The 20587-nt window shown below is 40.1% G+C and overlaps 3 protein-coding genes across 15 annotated transcripts in view; 2 read left to right on the plus strand and 1 right to left on the minus strand.

The window, feature by feature from the left end:
* Positions 1 to 1895: 1895 nt before the first annotated feature.
* Positions 1896 to 10012, minus strand: psmc4 (proteasome 26S subunit, ATPase 4). 3 transcript variants are annotated; one of them, XM_058647931.1, is made up of 11 exons: positions 9904 to 10012; positions 9303 to 9401; positions 7359 to 7545; positions 5874 to 6020; positions 5633 to 5742; positions 5440 to 5533; positions 4655 to 4822; positions 4348 to 4424; positions 3115 to 3283; positions 2343 to 2398; positions 1896 to 2253 (listed from the first exon to the last, which is right to left on the minus strand). In XM_058647931.1, exons 1-11 carry the CDS (start codon positions 9922 to 9924, stop codon positions 2140 to 2142), a joined length of 1242 nt encoding a protein of 413 aa, XP_058503914.1. In that variant the 5' UTR covers positions 9925 to 10012; the 3' UTR covers positions 1896 to 2139. The 3 variants fall into 3 exon arrangements, with proteins under 3 accessions (XP_058503914.1, XP_058503913.1, XP_058503916.1); XM_058647930.1 differs by having other exon boundaries at positions 9856 to 9932; XM_058647933.1 differs by lacking the exon at positions 9904 to 10012 and adding an exon at positions 9740 to 9876.
* A 3505-nt stretch (positions 10013 to 13517) lies between these two features.
* sostdc1a (sclerostin domain containing 1a) lies at positions 13518 to 17362 on the plus strand. The gene is made up of 2 exons (XM_058647934.1): positions 13518 to 13734; positions 15436 to 17362. Exons 1-2 carry the CDS (start codon positions 13524 to 13526, stop codon positions 15885 to 15887), a joined length of 663 nt encoding a protein of 220 aa, XP_058503917.1. The 5' UTR covers positions 13518 to 13523; the 3' UTR covers positions 15888 to 17362.
* Positions 17363 to 18481: 1119 nt separating this feature from the next.
* crppa (CDP-L-ribitol pyrophosphorylase A) overlaps positions 18482 to 20587 on the plus strand; it is a 76407-nt gene continuing 74301 nt past the window's right edge. For all 11 annotated transcript variants that reach the window (XR_009241945.1, XR_009241943.1, XR_009241946.1 and 8 more), the window contains exons 1-2: positions 18482 to 18841; positions 19805 to 20093. Coding sequence is in view for 2 of the 11 variants with exons in the window: in XM_058646886.1 (XP_058502869.1) it covers positions 18609 to 18841; positions 19805 to 20093 (522 nt within the window). In the remaining 9 variants the exon portion in view is untranslated. The remainder of the gene's footprint in view (positions 18842 to 19804; positions 20094 to 20587) is intronic.

A 20587-nucleotide genomic window follows, 5' to 3' on the forward strand; every position in this document is an offset into this window, starting at 1 on the left:
TATTTTCCTGTTAGTAAATTTAGTTTTAGGCATAGCGTCCTGATTAAGATCACAGTTTAACATGAATTACGATTTAACTCGGTAGTAACATTTTTGCCTGAGTGGGCTTGCGTTAATCCTGTGTTTGTTAAATGCATTCTCCTTCAGTTCACGGCACATGGTATGGGTGTTTGAGCCAAACATCAATGTGCAGCATGCCGAAGCATACTGTATCTATTTGGCCAGATATGGTTTCTTATACCATAGTAACACAGTACTAAAAGCTCATTTGGAACTGTCTGGATAGTGCCCATAATCACTATACCCCAAGCTCATTTCTTTGTAGACCACACAAATGAATCTCCCAAAGTACACTGAGTTGTTTTATCGAAGATTTTCCTAAATTTGAACTCCTATGAATTCAGCTTGTTCATGGCGTCACCGTTCTTATCATGTCAATGGACCAACCCTCTTCTATCACTATAGGCGATCTGCATTGACATAACGCACATTTCATCATAGACTCTTCTATAATCGTTAACATGTTTTTAATTCATGGAAAATGTTATGACTGACAAGCTAGACTTTATTATGTAACATAGTCATTTTTGCTTATTGCAAACATTTCATTTAAATGTATAATAACTGACAGTTTCCTTATGCATGATGACTTAAAATTAATAACATGAACATAACGTTAATGGTCACCCCATCTGCTTAATGTCAGGCGCACTGCGCAAACACTGCTGATGCAACTAGGGACAAAAGTATGTTAACTGAAACAATCAATCGTCTGATCAGTGCGTTGCTGCCCCCCACTGGTGTCTAACGTTACATCTCTGCTACAGGTCCAGGCCAAAAAGGAGATCTGTGCATCTGTGACCTTACAAGTGTAATCTTGTGGTTTGAAAGTACACAAGAAAGTACATAAAAAGTTGAATTTTTAGTGAGGCTCTAATTCAGTTTCAAACCAATAAATTCAAATTATGCTATTCAAATTCAGTTCAATAGCATAATAGCATTCATGTGTTCACCACTGATGAACACATGAATTACACTATCTGTTCATAAAGTAATTAAACAAATGTGATGAACACATGAACTAGAGTGAAAGAATCTGGAGTTAAACTACTTCTAACACGTTGTTATTGTTGCTAATAATCTGATTGTGAGTCTGCAGGTTTATTTTAACATTTTATGATGATTATGTTTACCATGAATTGTAATTATAATAAGTTAACTTTATTTGTAAACCACCTACAAAAAGTTAGAAATGTGAACTTCGAAAATTTAATATGCCATTAGTGACAAATGACTTACTCAATTTTTATAAATCACTTTGTGGGAGTAACTGTTTGAATGTAAAACCTCTTTAATAAAAGCTTCTTAAATATTACATAATATAAACATTTCAGTTACTTTGCTCCTCCATGACGTAATCTGAATATCAATCAAGTATTTGCCAGTTTTTGGGATCAATATGGTGTATGAATACATATATAGATATATACACATATATCTATATATCTATATATATAGATATATGTAGTATTGTGCAGTGTGGTGCTGCAGTAAACAGTGGCTAAGGTGAGGAAGCTGATTTCATGTTTAGGTTATTACTGCCTTATTTTATGTGTTATAAATGACATTTAAATAAAAAGCTCACCTGAAAGGTCCCCGTTGCTTTTTAACATATTTTATTTGATCTCTTGATTATTTTGGGGTTTCATTTTACTGATTGATTGGATTGAACTGGTTTGACTTGTGGTTGCCTGTAGTTTTTATTGGACATCTTTGTACTGGAAAGGGGATTGGTGAGACTTTACTTCAATAAAGTTGGCGTTGATATTCGTTCCTATTTATTTGGAATTTATATGAGGGGGAAAACAAACAAACAAAACCATCAATGCAGAAAATCACCTACAACATGTTTAATGGCCATGATGCCTTGTTAATCGAGTACATACAGATTCAAATACTCTGTCTTTGCTACCGTAAGAAATAATAATAAAAAAAAAGGATGGAGACAAGACTAATCTGACTAATTAGACCTTGTGCTGTCCAAAGATCTATGCAGGTCAAGGACTGCAAGTCACACAGACACAAATCAATAACACACACGTGTGTCTGGACACTTTTTCCCCTGGATGAATTTTCTCTTTATTTGTAGAACTCATGCTCCTGCTCGTCCTTCTTGATGACGGTCTTGTAAGCCTTTTCAAAGTCTTTGGCGAGGACGATATACCGGTTCTCACGCACTGCTAACATGCCAGCCTGCACACAAAATCAAACATTCAGTTTTCCAATACTTTTAATGACTCAAAAAAAGCCCAAACAAGCAGAGATTTGAAGCAGTGACTTACTTCCTGGCAGATGGAGTTGATATCAGCTCCAGAGATCTTGTCTGGTCTGGCAACATCTGTGCATTACTTAAGGATTATGAAATAAACAGCAATGGCAAAATAAAATCTGACTTTGACAAGAATCACCCAGCGGAGCACTGGCTAGCATTGTTGCATCACAGCAAAAACAGAGGCCTTCAGTGTGTGCATGCGTTTTCAGTGTCAAACTCAGAATCACAAACAAAAACCTACGGCACAAAGAAAAAAAACGGGCGTGCCAGAGTCAGAGCAAAGCAAAATACATATTTGATTTGCAATTTGTGTATTTTCATTTGATTTTGACATTTTTGTTGCTTGCTTCAAGAAAAGAGTTCATCAGTTAAATCAGTCGGAGCAAATCATTCCCTTTAAAAGCCATGTGCCGTACAGGTGCAGGAGGCACCCAGAGGGCAGCTGCAACTCTGGCAGCCATTTTATCTTTGATTTGTTTCTTCATTTAATCTAGAAGCTTGGTTTGTTCTGAATTTGATATTATTTGGACTTTGGTTCAACACCTCTGCTTTAAATTGGCCGTAGGTTTGGTGATCTCTGCATGTTGACCCGTCCACGATGTACCCTGCATTCCATCCTCTGTCAGATGGGATTAGCTCCAGCCCCCACGACCCTCATGTGGAGTGAGTGTTACAACTGTATTTCAGAGTAAAATCTATCTTTCTCACTCACACTCACACACACACACACACACACACACACACACACACACACACACACACGTTAGTGAAGAGAAGGATACAGTCCTCCAGATCCACCTCCTCAGAGAGGTTCATCTTACTGGTGATGGTGGAGAAAATGAGACGTTTCTGCCGGCGGTCTGGCAGAGGGAACTCAATCTTTCTGTCCAAACGACCAGGACGTAACAGGGCGGGGTCAAGTGTGTCCGCTCTGTTCGTGGCCATTATCACCTAAGTAAGATTTCAAATGTCACTCAACAGAAAATCAAAGCACTACAATAATCCTTCCACCTGGCAGGAGAGTCTTGTAGTCCGTATCATAGCAACACGTCTGTTACATTTACACAGATATGAAGCACATTCAAAAACAACCTGTTACATGATTAAATTCATTTTTAAAAAAAAAGGAAGCAATAAAATATTATTGCAATATGAAAACTAGTAAATCCACAGCAATGGACACATATTAAATAATTGCACCCATAAGAATTAAAAAAAGAATAAACTTCTCTAAAAAGGTGACGACCCGAGTAAGACGGAGTGGAGCTTCCCCAGACGGATTTTGCCCATTTGCAGAGAAATTCTACATCCATGTGAAGCAGCTGTTTGATCAGCTGACATAGACACAATAACTCAGGTGAAGACGCCTGATGCAGTAAACATGTGGTGTCAACTTCGGTATGTGCAAAAAATCTGCACATAAACATCTGCAGCATCGTGTTGCGTCTCACCTGCACAAGGATGGATTATTGTAGTTAAGGTGTAGTGTGTTTATTCCCGCAAGATTAGCCGACTAGTCACGATTACGCCGACTATCAAATTCGTCAGCAACAAATTTAATAATTGATGTAACAGTTAATTTTTCTCTCTAAACTGCCGCTGCACCTTCCGCTTCTTGTCTGCTTTTCTGTCCTTGACTCACTTGCACAGAAGTGGTAATCGCGGTTACATGGCTAGCCGGCAATGGAGCATTTTACTAAAATAAAAGAGAAGACTGTGCAATGCAACACCTGCAAGGCAGAACTTTCCTTCCATGGCAGCGCAACGGCAAATCACAAGCGTCTGAGAAGGAAGCACGCTGTGAGTCCTTCCTTCCTTCCTTCCATGTTTGATTAGGAAATGTGATAACGCTAATGTTTTATAATATATCTTCATAGTGAATAGTTTTTGGTTCCATTTTACAAAAGCACTAAACATTTACAGCCAGAGAATTTATACTTCATGACCAGGTCAGGACGTTTACATGACTCAGCACATAAAACTGATGAGGTAACAGACAAAAGGACGTGGCTCACCTTGACGTTGACGTTCTGGTCAAAACCGTCCATTTGATTAAGAAGCTCAAGTAAGATTCTCTGCACCTCTCTGTCAGCTGTGGATACAAACAAGAGCATGATGTTACTGCTGCTACAGGGACAAAGAACATGATCAACAGTGATGTGTTGATGAAACACTGGTATCATTTGTGCTCACAACACTAATCTGACACAACACCTGATACTGTAGTGACTAAAATAACTAATCATAATCGAGAGAGAGCTGTGCAGGCAGGGAGATGAAACAGCGTTAGAACAAACGAAAACACAACAGTCACATTCTTACCTCCAGTCTGTGCATCAAAGCGTTTGGTGGCTATAGCATCAATCTCATCAATGAAAATGATGGCAGGTGCATTTTCTTTAGCCAGCCGGAAGACGTCACGCACCATACGAGGGCCTTCACCCAAGTACTTCTGTACAAACTCTGAGCCCACCACACGTATGAATGCAGCTGCAGACAAACAAAGAGGTTTTCTCACTGTTACTGACATCTATTGTAGTCTGTAGTTTCAGTGAAAAAAAAAAAGCTACAGTATAACAGGTGGGATATACAAAATGACCAGATTCAGCAAAAAAAAGGTATGGTTCCATCACTCTACTCACATCATGTAATAGATCAAAATTAAAGATGAATGAAGTCGACAAGTGGCAAAAGAAATGTAAACAAGTAAAGGACATTAACAAAGCTCTTTTCTGTCAGTTTCTGCTGGGGAACTAAAGGAGCTACAGCTGTTTCAGCTCCCAACTCTGATTCAATGTCACAGAGCTGGGTTTACCATTGATTAAACCTCAACTCTACCATGACAAAACAAACTGCAGTTATCACATAAAACATTACTTATCACAAAAGGAGTAACTAAACATAGCAAACCCTACACAGCTGATGCAGTGGCATATATTCTTTACTGATCTTGTACCTCGCCATGGGCAGTCTAACTCAGGAAGGAGTGGGGAAGCAAATGGAGAAATGAGAGAAAGTGATCGATGGGAACGAGTTAAATTGTGATAAGCTTGTCAGCCAGGCTACACACACACACACACACACACGCACACGCATTGACGACTTACCTGTAGTGTGGTGCGCAACAGCCTTGGCCAACATGGTCTTACCACAACCTGGAGGACCATACATGAGGACACCCCTGGGTGGGTCAATGCCAATCTGCAACAATAGACAGACAAGAGTTAAAAGAAGAGTCAAATCTCTGATAATTAGGTCTATAAATGTGCTGAAGAATCACATTTCTGTGGAATGTCCGACCTGTTTGTAGAGTTCAAAATGAGTAAGTGGCAGCTCCACTGCTTCTCTGACTTCCTGCTTCTGGATGTCCATACCACCAATGTCAGCATACATCACATCTGGCTTCTGGTCTAGGAGCAGCAACACAGCAAAAAGTCAACCATCACCTGTTATTCTACAAACATTGGCTAAATTCATAAATGAATATGCTTAAACTATGTCTACTATATATGCAACCTAAAATCCTCCAAGAGTGTTATACCTGATGTTAGCATCATAATGCTGCTGTCAGCTTCAGGAGGCAAGACATCGACCAGAGCATTGCTGTGTTTGTGCAATGCCACAGAAGCATTGGGCTTCAGCAGCTCTCTGTCGATGGTACTCAGGATGCGCACGTAGTAGTTGGATCCTGAAGGGGAAAATAAGAACACAGGAGAAGGACTCACTAAAGATCAACACCTAGGGATGGGCATTCAATTCAATTTTCTTAAATTGATCGTCGGGAGAATTAACAATCAATTTGAAGGGTTAGGGTCAATATTTATCGGCAAAAATCAGTTTATAGCCATATTTAAAATGCAATGAAAACTCGCACCCGCTCGCCACTTGATCATCATTCAGTGTAGTCGCAGTCTGCCAGCGTATTATTTATTTATTTATTTCAACCACGACCCGCCCGCAGTTCATCCAAATGGGTTTTTTTGTCACGCGATCCACCCGCGTCATTATTATCATCATTATTAGACCGACTGCGACTACCGTGAACGATGATGGGATGGCGGCAGGTGTGGGTATCAATTGTTGAAAAAAACATTGTTGCGGGTGGATTATTGATATTAAGCAGCGGGTGTGGATGCCATTACAACCTGCTGACTGTCAGTCCAGCTGCTCTGAGGGGACTGGCGTTGCCGTGACGCACAGGTACCTGTGCAGGAGTCGTGTCATAGCAGAGACCCGGGATCGGTAGTGCGGTTATTCCTCGTCTGGAATAACCACCCTACCAATCTCCACTGACTACACAACAGAACCTGCATAAGTTTTTAAGACAATGACGGAAAATTTACGTCATCGACGAAATTCTTAATGATCAATTAATCGACCGTCGATTAATTATGCCAATCCCTAGCAACACCCACTGTATTTCTTCAAGGCTCACCAAAAGCAGCAGAGTATTCATTAATTAATGATGCATACTACTTGTGTGCATCACCATCTTCTTTCGGTTTCTACCTTTAGGAGTCGCCATCCCCAATCACAATCACCCCCAGTGTCCTCTTCTTCTGTTGACTGGCTGGCTTTAGTGGTTGTGCACAGCATCAGTTTATTGCCTCAAAGATGATTGATTGGACAAAACTAAAAACGCACCAATTTACCAAGCATAAGAAGGCCAGTGGTAGCAGAGAGCAGACTTCACTTCACAGCAGAAGCAGTGCGCGTGTGTGGTGGTGGCTGCACTGCACACCCACAGCTTCATTGTTTACGGTCTATGGTCCTACATTGCACGGGTGTACATTAATATTTGCATGCATGCAGTAATATTGGCTCGTAAGCATGTTTTACTGCTCTCATGACTTCTGACATAAATGTGATGCCATATCAAAGTATCTTTCTCGGTAAATCATTTAAGCCTACTGTTTACGTACTGCTACACTCTATTCACACTGGGGTCTGTGTGTTTTTAAGGCATACGCAGTCTGTGGGTCTGAAAAATAATACAAAAAATAGCATTTAGAAATTTTAACTGTACCTGTAGTGGAGCCAACAATGGCTGTGTTCTGGTCAACAGCTTCCAGAAACTGGCCAATAACGAGGGGGATGCTCTGTATCCTCTTCACCTCCTCCTGAGCATGAAGGAACTCTTTCTTCAGGTTCTTCTGTTCATCTTTTATGTACTCCTCCTGCACCTCCAGGAACTCCAGCTCCTGTTGCAGCTTCTGCAAACAAACACCAAAGAAGAGAAAGACATTGATGTGCGAGCCTGCTGGTGGAGATCATATCCCCTAATTAGTGTGTTGAGTAAAAATAAAAAAGTAAAAAGAACATAAAAAAAACATTCACACAGCAGTTTTAGAAAACAAGATGATGCATTTAGAATTAATTGCTGGCATGAACAATGAAATCTTAAAATACCAAATATTTAATATGTAAAGTTTTATCTGTCCATTAAAGTTGCTGGGAGGGTGACGTTTTAAAGACAATAAGAAATACAACTCTGCCTATCATGCACTCTTTCGATATGGTTTTAAGTCTTTTATTTCCAATAAAAAATTGCTGCGTACAATTAAGATGAACACATACAAGGCATCTACATACATATCTCACTATAAGGCTGCAACAGACATTTATTTTCTCGATGAAAAAAAAAAATATTGCTCCGTGTTTGTCAAACCTGGAAATGATGATCTCAAATAAACCAAAATGATTCAGTTTTAATGATCTCTTTGTTATGCGAGCAAAGAAGGTGAACAACTCCTTATATGGACATCCTGGGGGCATGTGTTTATATGTCACATCTTTACAGTTTGACAAAGGGCATTTTTTTAGTTGTCAAGTCAAAGTTATGATTCATTTTGTATCACGTATTAAAAATCAAAACAAAACAAAACTGGTAATGATAATTGTGCAGAAGTCACAAAATAAACTGTTTCTCTTTTATTTTTTGAATTTTGAAATGAATTACCAAATTTCACAAATTCAATCCGATTTTTAAAAATTGGAAAACAATGTCATCAGATTGTTGTGCTGAAAAAAGGATGAAAGACACTATACTGCATTCTTATGGCCTCTGTATATAAGTTTTAACATAGTAATGGAAAATGCAGCATGGCTTCTAAGGGTTAATAAACGTTGCATACATCTAAAAAAAGAAAAAACAAAAAAACGATAACTTCCCCCTTTCTTTACATTATTCCATTTAGGATGATTAAAGTTGTCACTTTGTCATTGTCAAAGTTGTTCTAACCATTTCTGCTCAGATTATTAGAAAAACATTCGAAATATATGATAATCTTTGTTTGAATTTCCTTTGGAATCTTCCTCAGAAGCTGACATAGCAGGTCTCCCCTAATTAATAGCCAAAGATTTCATTCATTTCTTGGAATTAGTTTTGACATATTACATTAATGACCAGAATATGTGACTACGATTTGCCTTTTCTTCACCACAGTCTCTCCAACATTTAGATTATTAGACAGTTATTAGACATTTTCGAGGCGAAAGAAAAGAGTCTTTAAGTGGTAGAAATAAAAGTAAGAATTTAAAATGTGTGCAGACCACTTGTCTCCATTGCCCACAAAAATACTATACAATAGGGCTGAACGATTTTGAATAAATATCTAATGGCAATTATTTTGATTGGAATTGTGATATCAGAGGGAATGGTTATTTTTAAATTATTGTTCTCATTTTCAGTCGAAAAACATTATTTAAAAGAATTACTGTGTGATATTTGTGCAAATCTGTGAGAAACAAAGATGTCCTCCAGCCTGTAGAATAAAATGTGTATTGATTATAGAAGCCAATGATTAGTCTAAAATGATATTTTAACACATTTGGCTTTAAATATTTGAAAATTGCAGTAGGCTGTATTGCAATTTTGATCAAATTTCGATGAATTGTTCAAATTGAATTCACGTCAAATGGATCCATGCTAATTGACAGCTTTTCTCTTCCACACATTAACAGTTCTCACCTTATATCTACTGTAAAGGTCCTCGAGATCTTCAGGTTCTGGTGCCAGGAAGGACAGACCTGTCTGCGGTCTGGAGCTCAGTACTGCCGGCATTTCCTCCTGTCGCAGAGAAAGTTAGTCTGTTTACAGGAACACAACGACTCTAAGTCTGAACATTAATACTAGCTTAGTCTAACACAAATACTAGCTTAGCTACCCTTATGAACGACTAACTCTGACAACAACTATTTACAACCGTTTGCGACGCAGTGTGTCCACATACACACACACTGATGATCAATGACGAACATTTTCATTTGGTAAATACGAGTTTCATTGTTTTTATTCATCATTTTCTTTGGCTATACAAATACATGCTAATGCTAGCAGCTAACCTGCGGAGTAGAGCATGAATAAGCACGTTTGGGTTTCGGTAATTTTAACGAAAAGAGACTCACGACAGTCGACCGCGACAGACACGCGTGGAAAAAAACGTTCAACAGCTTCAACCTGGCAAAGCCTAGCACAAATACTGTGTCACTGCAACGCGGGAAACAATCGCACTAATTCATACCGGGCTCTTTTCTACAGCTATGATATCCTCCATGTTGGACTTTCTTACCGACGGGCGTGCTGACGTCATACGGTGACGAAAAGCAAGTAGGTCGGTTAAGAGCGTGGGTGTGATATAAGAACTGGGTAGAGCTCCGCCCCTCCGGCCCCGTGGGGGGGGGTCATGGATGTATTATAGGAACTGGATGTAGCTCCGCCCCCTCTGCCTTGAAGACAATTTTTTCATGGTGGCCACTCGTGGTACTGCAACAAAAAATACTCAAAAAATCAGTCGTACACAGATGAATCTGTTTAATTTGTTTAATCTGTGTGCATCCATCAAAAACCTGAACTGTCCCTTTGAGTCTCAGGATTTCCAAATTGTATATTATTAAAAAAAGTGTTTGGCTGGAAACAAACTTTTATTTTAAAAGGTCAGTGATGCTAAAGATAAATAAATGAAAATTAAATTTTTTATTTGGCCTGAATATTCACATTAAAATAAAGACCATTCTGTCACGTTTCAGATTTGAATTCTTCTCTTATTTTGAGATGTTTCATGTGCAGAGACAGTGGACGTCCAGCAGAGGGCGGTGTTTCACCAGGATTCAGGGTTTGTTTTCAATTGCAGTTTAAAAGCACAGATTATTTCTAGAACACCACTGCCATGGAGACAATGTTCTTCTGCCCTTTGACCTCACACACAGCCTCTGCCATTTACTGGTGAGATTAGGGGACAGATTAACAGCAACATGTAAAATCAGGGACCAGATTATTCAGATGAATGTTGAGCTGAGGCCATGATCATGCTGGACTTTTTTGTTCGTCTTGGTCTAAAACATTATGCCTCTGTTTTCACCTTAGGGGGCGCTGTAGAGTCTTTGAGCAAGAGTTTGTGACTTCCTGAACTGAAGTGTTGTGTTCTGTCATCCGGCAACAATAAAGGCAGAAGACGACACCCACGGACGGTGGAATAGTGGTAGAGCAAGTTGTCTTTCAACCTGAAGGTTGAGGGTTAGATTCCCTGCATGCTAACGTGTCCCTGGACAGGACATTTAAAATATGAATATGAAAGTATGAAAGATGAGTGAGTAGTAAAACTGCATTTTTACTCTTTACATAAAGTCTATGGATAAGCAATGTATGTTTTGGCTCCGCCCTCTTTTCTGTAGGTTATCATACACAGAAGCTGCTCCTCTTCTTTCTTTCTTTCTTGGCTTAGTTCCAGGTGAGGTGCATACCTCACCCCCCCCCCCCATGATTCATTAACCCTGTCACCTTTCATTTCCCATGAGGGTTCAGGGCGACTGAATTCCTGCTGCTGAACTTCAACAGGTGTGTGTGTGTTCATGGCTCAGGCTCAGAGGGGGCGTGGCAGGGTCGTTGTTCAGTGAACGAGACTCTGGTGTCAAAGCGTGAGCAAAAACAAAAGAGAGGAAACGATAACACAGACGTGGGAAGGAGGGTGAGAGGGTGAGAGGGTGAGGTTTACTGACAGACTGAGTTCACGCAGGTTTACTCCACAATCTCTCCTGTGTTTGTCTGGATTTAAAAGAAACATTTCAGTAAAATAAGTTTTTTTTTTTATGTATTGATCTAATGTTTTAATTGAAGCTTTTTTTTAATCTATTTTTAAACATTATTAATGACTGTACATGTTGTATAAAGGGATATTTCAGCTTTGTGAGGTGTGTATTACATCAAGCCTTAAAAATGTCAGAAAATGTCTCTCAGTGTCTCAAACCTGGAAAGATGATGTTCTCAAATGTCACAAACCAAAATGAATCAGTTTTAATGATTTATTTAAAGCAAAAAAAACCAGAAAATATTCACATTTAAGCAGTGAAAAACCAGAGAAACTCGTTTCAATTAGTTAAGAAAACATATTTATTAAGTAATCAATTAATTGTTGCGGCTCTAAAACTGAAGTTTTGTTACTGGATCTCAGTTGTGTTTGATTGATCATCTTTTTGTGTCATTTATTGATTTGTGAACTTATTTTAGACACTCAACAAAAGGCTCACATCAGAACAAGTACAATGTCTTAAAGAATACGTTTGATGCTTTTTCTGTCGCCTTATAAACCGCTCACTCTCCTGCACCAAAACCCATAGAGAAAGCAGTGATTTTACATCACAGCACGCAGGAGTTGTAGATCCACTGCTGCCTCAATTTATGAGGTGAATTGTCTTATTTTGTGACTTCCATGTTTTAAATCCTGTGTATCGAAGGTATTTGTGCACTGTTTTGTTGTTTCTTCTTTTCTTCTTTTATCTCTTCACTTGCACTACTAGAGCTGTCCTTTAATCTCGTTGTACACTGTATAATGACAATAAAGGTGATTCTGATTCTGATTCTGATTGACCTCAGTGATGCAAACTCGCCACACGAGGCAGCAGAGGACCAGCAGCTCCTGTGTTCCTGTGAGCTTTAAATGCCAATTTTCTCTATGGGCATTGGTGCAAGGAGATGCTTAAAAACGTGAGAATATATTCTTGCGATGTCACAGATGTAAGCAGGGCTGTATTTTATTCAAATCTGTGTGTCTGAGTGTCTCAGGCTGGTTCAGGCTGGTTCTCGGTGCAGAGGGGCCGGAGTACAGCTGAGGTTTTGTCAGTCCCTCATATAACAACACTTTAAAAAGACCAAACTACAGTTTTAAGAACCTTTAAGTGGAGAATTGGACATGTGGACCTGGGCTATAACAGTCAGAGGGGTTTTGTCTGAAGGTGATTTCAATGATAACCTGGAAATAAAGACACAACCTCAGGCCAGTGTTGAGGAAAGTGACAGTACGCTGATCACAGAAGTATCAGCTTTCATTCACGTGAGCGACAGTTAGTGTCTCTGCACGACACAGCTGTGAGACGAGCCTGGATTAAATATTCCCCCCTCACAAGAAACAATAATCTCTGCTGGTTTTGTACACGGACGCACAAAGACGACACACACCTGTTCAAATTCAAATATATCACAATAATTTAACACTGTCTGAAAAACATAGCCACTGCTATGACTTCACTTTGTAAACTGCTCACACCAAACAGCTTAATGTAATCTTGTTATGAGTCAAATATATGACCAACAAATATCTGTATATATCGTCTTAAAGGGACAGACACCGACGAGCGTTCACTCTCCTCCACCAAACCTCATAGAGACAATCAGTGATTTTTACATCATGATCCACTGCTGCCTCCACGAGTGAATTCAAACGTCTTACTTTGTGAATTCTGTGTTTGAAATCATTCACTCCGCTTCACCTCAGTGACAGGAAGTGACCACTCCACCAGTGACCACTCCACCAGTGACCACTCCACCAGCTCCTGTGTCCCTGTGATCTTAAATCACTGGTGTAGATTGACCTCTGACTTCTGCTGCTGTGGTTCTGGACAATTTATAGCTCCGCCCCTGTGTGGGGCTCCCTGCAGACAGCCCCCCCCCCCCCCCACACACAATAAAAGCACGTGGGCGGGGCTTATGTTGTGAGGGTGAACCAATACCATTGGGCAGAGGAGGAGGAGAACAACGCACCTGAGCTGCTGCCAAACTCTTAGAGGCGGACCGTGAAGGACGGGACTATAAAAGCAGTGAGTGCCACTTCACATCTGCACTTTCTCCATCCATCCTTCTGTCCTTGCTTCCTTCCTCGCTTCTGTCCTTGCGTCCTTGTCTCGTGCAGCAGCAGCCATGTTGCACCTGAGCCCTGACGCGTGCGGTCACACTCTGCTCCTCCTCTGTCTGCTCCTCAGGAGTTGTCAGTCTCTGAAGAACGACGCCACGGAGCTGCTCTTCCCTCACGTGACCGCGCCGCTGTCGGAACAGCCGCACAGCAACGTGTCCCTGAACCGCGCACGCACGGGCGGCAGAGGCGCGAGCGGCGCCGCGCACGACAGAAGCAGTAAGATGTTTGGTTTTCTTATCAGGGTGGTGCAAAGTTCCCCTTAAAGGGAGTAAACGTGCACGTGAGCAGGAAATGACTTCACTTTAAAAAAAAAAATAATATTACTTAAGTAAAAGTCTTAATGTTTATGACACTTACTGTACTTAAGGATTACTTAAGTCTTTTTCAAAAGCAAGGAGTTAGGATTGAGTCATGGTGGCTCAGTGGTAGGGCGGGATGTCTTTCAACTGGAAGGTTGTGGGTGCAATTCCTGACTCTTAGTCTATATGTGTCATGTTGCATGTTGCAGCGTGTGAATGTGTGAATGAGTGAAAACTGCAGTGTGAAACAGTTCATCAAGACTAGAAAAGCTCTGTATAAATACAGACCATAATAGCAAAGTCAAGTACAGATATGTGAAATTTGTATTTGAGTAATTACAACATAAGTATGGAAGAGGTTTAGGACCAAATGCGATATTTGAGAAAATGAGAACCCACAACAGAATTCTGATTGATTTTATTAAATTTAATTCAGGGATTTTCAAATGTTGTATTTAGTTTCCAATAAATAAATAAGTATTCACAAGTGTTCTTAATCCTCTTCTACTTTACTTCAGGTAATAATCAGTAGTCAATCGTTTCAAAAAACATGTGCTAAATGTAGATTATTATTTCAGATACAACATCGGTTTTAAAAGTGTGTTGAGTTGAATAAAAACTCAACTCACTGAGTTGACCTCTTGACCCTGACTCCCTGACCAACCCTGAACTATCCCTTTAAACCTCAGGATTGAGTCTGTTGTTGTTCATTTTTGCTTCTTCTATGAAACTCTGAGAGAGGATGCTGATGCTGATGCTGATGCTCATGTTTCTACACTCATGTTGTGACGAGGAAAAGTTTAGTGTGGGAAACTTTACTATTTGTGTAATGAAAACAATTTATCCAAAGAAATCATGGGTATTTATTTATTTATTGATTGAGGTAGTCCAGTCCTGTTTATCACCGTTTTGTGTCGATTTGTTGTCCAAAAAAGCAGGAAAACAAACAAAAGAACAAAAGAATCTGGAGCTGCATAAATTATCGACAGTTTTCTCATGAAATTAAAGGTTAGAGTCTTTATTTTTTTATAATTAAAACCAGTTTCTCTGCTTCTTCAGCTTCTTAAATGTGAATATTTTGAAGAAATCACTAAAAAGAGAACGTCAAACATTTTTCAACATTTATTGACATTTTATGGATTAAACGATCTGTTAATGGGGAAAATAAACAAGAGATTAAATACCAACAAAAGTCCCAGTTTTATGTTACTAACCCTGTATGGACATGATGAGTGGCATCTTGTCTTCTTAGATTTAAGGGTGGAACCAAGGATTATTTTCATCCATTTTCTTGATTACAGTCATTTTTTTGGTCCATAAAGTGTCAGAAAATGTTGAAAAATGTTTCCCAAAACCTGAAAATGATGGCGTTCTCCAATGTCTTCCAAAACGATTCAGTTTTTCATGATTTTTTTGTTTTATGGAGCAGAGAAACCTGAAATATTCACATTTTAAGAAGCTGAAGAATCAGAAAACACTCAAACTGATTCATTGATTATCTAAATAGTTGGAAATGATTCTTTCCTCGTAGCATAACACAAAAAAAACATTTGGTGACATTTTTTGGACCAAACGATACAGATTAGTGGATTAATTCTCATTGCTTGTGTTTCCACAGATGGCGGTCAGATCGGATGCAGGGAGCTGCGATCCACCAAGTACATCTCTGACGGCCACTGCACCAGCATCAACCCCATCAAAGAGCTGGTCTGTGCCGGCGAGTGTCTTCCTGCTCAGATGCTTCAGAACTGGATCGGCGGCACCCACGGCAGGAAGTTGTGGAGTCGCCGTGGCAACAGCAACCAGGACTGGAGGTGCGTCAACGACAAGACGCGCACCCAACGCATCCAGCTGCAGTGTCAAGATGGCAGCGAGCGCACGTACAAGATCACCGTGGTCACGTCGTGCAAGTGCAAGCGGTACTCGAGGCAGCACAACGAGTCTGACGGGAAGTTCGGGGAAGCGGCCGAGGTTTCGCCGCCGCAGCTCGTGCACAAACACAAGTCCAAGAGCAAGAGGAGGCTGGGGAAGAACCGTCTGAGCGAGAACTGGCACGAGACGGAACCCTGAGCAAAAACACACACGGACTCACTCTGAATCCACTTCAGACGACTGCAGCCGTGTATTTTGAATCTTTGAGGTTGGTTTTCTCACGAGCTGCTTTTGCAGACGTTCACTGAAGTCCAAACGTTCTGCTCTGATCTGAAGGACACGAGAGCTGGACACGAAGAACACAAACGTCCGCAGAAGTGGATCCGGACATTCTCCGCAGATTCTCCTCTCATGCTCCATCCATGTTTATTATTATTTCTTCTTCAGATTCACCTGACGTTCAATTTACCCGCCGTTTTTTGAGCCTCGAAAATAAAAAAACTATTAATCTACCCATAAAAATAAAGTAATGTCGCAGCAGATGTAGATATAAAAATGTCTTTGTTGTACAAAATAAATAAGGGGGATGGAGGTTTGTTCAGTATTGGCCAACACTGACATATTACGCTGATAGTATTGTGCGTTCCCATTAAGAACATTAAAGAAAAAGATCCTGACTGATCGACCGCAACTCGATTGTCAGCTGTGAGCGTAAAGTTGTGGATGGGTTGCAGGTTACTGCCGACACGAAGCCAAAACACTCAAATGAAAACATCGTAACATGGATGCAGCCCAAGTCAAATCTCCGGATAATGTCTGCGTCGGCTCATGTGACAAACTCTGGATAATCCACAGTGAGTGAATAGCCTAGCGTCTCAGAACCAGGTGGCACCTCCTCCCCTGGATCCTCCCGAGAATCTCCCGCCGCTCCGACATAAAGCCCATAAATCTGTGTGAACAGAAAAACCAAATTCCTCCCAGTTTGTGTGTGAAAACTTAGACTGTGATGGAGACGTTCACAGAGCGTGCTGAGGACTTCTCTCCTCTGTGGTTTTCTGTATAATAATGTGAACAGTTTCCCAGACTTTCACACTGTCCTAGACACATGGAGACTCTGCCTGTTCAGGCACCAACACCAGCTAACGCCAAACATCTGAAAAAAACATTAAAGGTCCAATATGCAACATGCCTGTTACAGCTGGTCAATGAAAACAAACATGAAGTAGAGTCACTTTGAACAAGTGATCGCAATTTAAACCCTCTATTTTTCATTGTTAGGGCTAAAACTACTTTTTCGGAAATCAATTTCAAACTATTTTTGATAACCGATTAATCCGTTTTTGTTTTTTTTTATTTTTGCCCATGTACGTGTTTGGAACAGGGTCTTTAAGCTCCCACCATTGTGTTAGAGTGTAGTCATTAAAATGTTGATCTGACAAAAAAACTTGTTGTGTAAATACTTGTACATTTATCAAATTCTTACTTGCCTTCTGAAGTATGGCCATGTGTATAAAATTGTACTATGTAAGATTTCTGATGTATGATGATGTAATATATTATTTTTTGTGGCAGCATGTCACGTGATACGTTTTTGCATAAGTGATGTTATTGTGAAAAAAAAGCTTGTTCATCATCTTTCATTTTTGTAATAACTTTATATAAAATAAATAAATAAATAAATAAATAAATGTCACTGTTTTTAAAATCACATGTTGTCAATGTGAATCTTTTCTGGTTTCTTTGCTCGACATGATAAAGAATTGGCAAAACAAGACATTTGAGAACATCATTTCCAGGTTTTCAGTTCAGTTTTCAACACTTTTTTGAAATTTTGTGGTGTAAAAGTCTTACTTGATTAGTAACTAATCAATAGCTGCAGCGCTAATGCTAAAATAGATGTACAATGGAACATAAAACATTGTTTGGACACAAAGAAAAAACAGATGTTAGCCACTTAACAAAAGACCTGTTCTGTACTTGCTCAATGCTACAACATCTTAAGAATGTGTTTTCTGCTTTAATTCACAGTTACACAGCTTTTTCCAACACAAAATTGAAGTTTGTAAACTGCTCAGTACCTGCACCAAATTCCACTGAGAAAATCAACAAATTAATATCACAACACATAGGAGTTACGATCCACTGCTGCCTCCATCACTAAGTTTAAATATGCTATTTTGTGACTTGGGTGTTTGAAATTCTTAATTCACATTTACCTAAGTGGACCAAATTGAGCAACAAAGGTAGTAGTAGACCAGCAGCCCCTGTGTCCCTGTGAGCTAAAATCCCCAATTTTCACTATGGACTTTGGTGCAGGAGAGTAAGAGGTTTACCAAACTACAAAAACTATAACGTTTTCATCCCTAGTGTTGACTATGTGTGAGTACCTCATACAAACACACTTAAGGAAACCCAGAGTTATCCCTTTAAAGTGGTCTTTGACAGAAGTTTAAATATTTAATAGTTAATTTGCCAATTAGAGACAAACAAAACAGATTAATAACATTCTAAATCTTCCATTCTTCCAAAAGTTTAGCATTAAGATGGAAGAATGAAGACAAGGGAATGTGAATTAGCATGTTTACCCAGCTGTTGTTTTCCTAGTAAAAACTACATTTATGAGAAGTTGTTGATTAAACACATTTATACTGGTTGTAAATCAAACACAGACTTTAACTTGACACCTGACTCTGAATTAGTGCTTAATAAGTCCCCACTACAAATTCTCGAACTATCCCTTTAACTTTATCTTCAGGGTTTTATTTTGAAAATATTCACAGGAAGTACGGAGCTCACGTTTTTGAAACTTGCCACCGGTGTGTCCGTGTTGCTGTGATTGTGTGTCCGTTTACGGCGGATGTATCTTAGTAAAGTTCCTCTCTGACCCCCCACAACAACCCCATATTTATAGTCATCAAAATGGAGGGCGATGATAAATGTGATCCGGACAGGCCCGCTCATCCGGGGACTTTCCTAGCCGGCGAGGCCAGGCAGAGTGACAGCCAGCCCGGTGAACGCCGCATAGACTTCCCGGTGTCTGTGGTTCTTCCTGCCGGCGGCACCGGAGAGCGAACCGGACTCAAGACACCGAAGCAGTTCTGCTCGTTCCTGGGCAGACCGCTCATCAGCTACACAATCCAATCATTCGAAAGGTAGAAATAAAAGTAATTTAATTCATAAAGAGAAAAATAAAGGTACAGGTGGCGTGATTTTAACGTCCTGGTTGCTACCCACAGGGGCGTTTCAAGGAATGTTGGGGGCATCTGGCGAAAGACGTGTTGGGGCGACTGGAGTAAAAGTTTTTGGATTTCTGTTTACACATACTAACCACTTTATTATGTACACAGGACACCTACTGTGGTTATTTGAGTTACAATTTTCTGACTTTAATTTTCTCCAAAGAACTGCTGCTCACTGGATTATACCAACAACTTTCAAAATCACTTCTTTTCTCCTCATTCTGGCGCTCTTTTTGTACTTCAGCATGTTGTCTTTCACATGTCCACACACCTAAATACATTGAGGTGTTGTCGTTGAATGAATTATTGACCATAAAAAGTCACAGAAAAGCTTGTTTTTATGTGTTTTTTGAAGAACCCTACATTGACATCCAGCAAATTGGAATAAATCTTGAAATTACACTTGAGGGAGGTGGAAAAAGTTGGCATATAATTCAGTTGACTGAAACATTACATGTCACGCTACTAGAAACATGTGGGAAACGCAAGCACAAGATGCAAACATTATAAATAATTGAAAAATGAATGTAAGTAAAAGTTTGTCATGTCATTAAGTTGCAGTGCACAAGAGTTAGTGTTGAGCTGATGGGAGCAGCTTCCAGAATGCATTCAAGAAACCTTGTAAATCTCAAAGACACATGTTCACTTACTAAATGCTTGCTACTGCTGCCCCCTTGTGATGCACCACAATTGAGGTTGTCACTGCAGTATAAAGAATTTATTTTACAAGTGCAATTTGTTTTGTATCTTTTTTTAATGTTTTACGAACACTAACTGTTGTTACGTCTTCTAAGTGCATTTATTCAACTCCTGACAAAGTATTATTTCAGTGTACTTGCACTTTACTTGATTTGTTTAATCTCATAAAACTCGCAGGGTGTCATGGATCCAGAGCATCGTGGTGGTTGTTGCCAAAGAAAACCTGGACCTGATGACAGACATCATGCAGCGCTTCCAGCACAGGAAGGTTCGAGTGGTACCAGGTGGTTCGACTCGACACCGGTCCATCTACAACGGGGTTCTGGCTCTGGGTGAACAGAAGGAGGAGGAGGAGGGGTCAGTGTCAGTAGACAGGCCGAAGGTGGTCATCATCCACGACGCTGTGCGGCCTTTCGTGGAGGAAGACTTTCTCTACAAGATAGCCATGGCTGCTAAAGAACAAGGGGTGAGTGAGTGTAGTTAAAGCTCATTTAAAGTGATGGTTGTGCATATGAGGTGCTGACACATGGTCAGCACGTACACTGCCTTCATTTACACTGGAAGTTGGAACTGGGTGTGATGTCGTCTCTGAGTTGACCGCTGAGAGGTCGGGTGCAAACGTATCTTCTATAAAACTTGAACACTACTCTGAATACAACTGTTGAATGGTGAAGCAAATAAAATAGAAGGTAAGTTAAATTAAAATCTTTCTCAAACTCGATGCCAATAAAACGGAATCTTGGTTCCAAATCTGTTAACGTATCTCTATCCATCGACAGCTCCTCTGCTCTCTGGTCCCCTCAGGTCAGGTCAAGAGTCTGGGTGTCATTGTCAATAGCAACCTCTCCTTTACAGCTCACATAAACCACATCAACCGCTCCGCCTACTTTCACCTCCACAATACAAACCGCCTCCGTCCATCACTCCCAACTCCCAACACCACTGCCGTCCTGGTCAATG

Source organism: Solea solea, chromosome 13 (assembly GCF_958295425.1).
Source record: "Solea solea chromosome 13, fSolSol10.1, whole genome shotgun sequence".
Taxonomy (NCBI): Eukaryota; Metazoa; Chordata; class Actinopteri; order Pleuronectiformes; family Soleidae; genus Solea; species Solea solea.

What these genes read in the sequence shown, in the direction of transcription:
- psmc4 (XM_058647930.1), bottom strand. Translation starts at nt 9,924, where the DNA reads ATGACGTCAGCACGCCCGTCGGTAAGAAAGTCCAACATGGAGGATATC. An exon ending in TAGCTGTAGAAAAGAGCCCG is followed by an intron (nt 9,402 to 9,855) that starts GTATGAATTAGT and finishes TCTCTGCGACAG; the next exon opens with GAGGAAATGCCGGCAGTACT. An exon ending in TGTTGCGCACCACACTACAG is followed by an intron (nt 4,823 to 5,439) that starts GTAAGTCGTCAA and finishes GTTTGTCTGCAG; the next exon opens with CTGCATTCATACGTGTGGTG.
- sostdc1a (XM_058647934.1), top strand. Translation starts at nt 13,524, where the DNA reads ATGTTGCACCTGAGCCCTGACGCGTGCGGTCACACTCTGCTCCTCCTC. An exon ending in CGCCGCGCACGACAGAAGCA is followed by an intron (nt 13,735 to 15,435) that starts GTAAGATGTTTG and finishes GTGTTTCCACAG; the next exon opens with ATGGCGGTCAGATCGGATGC.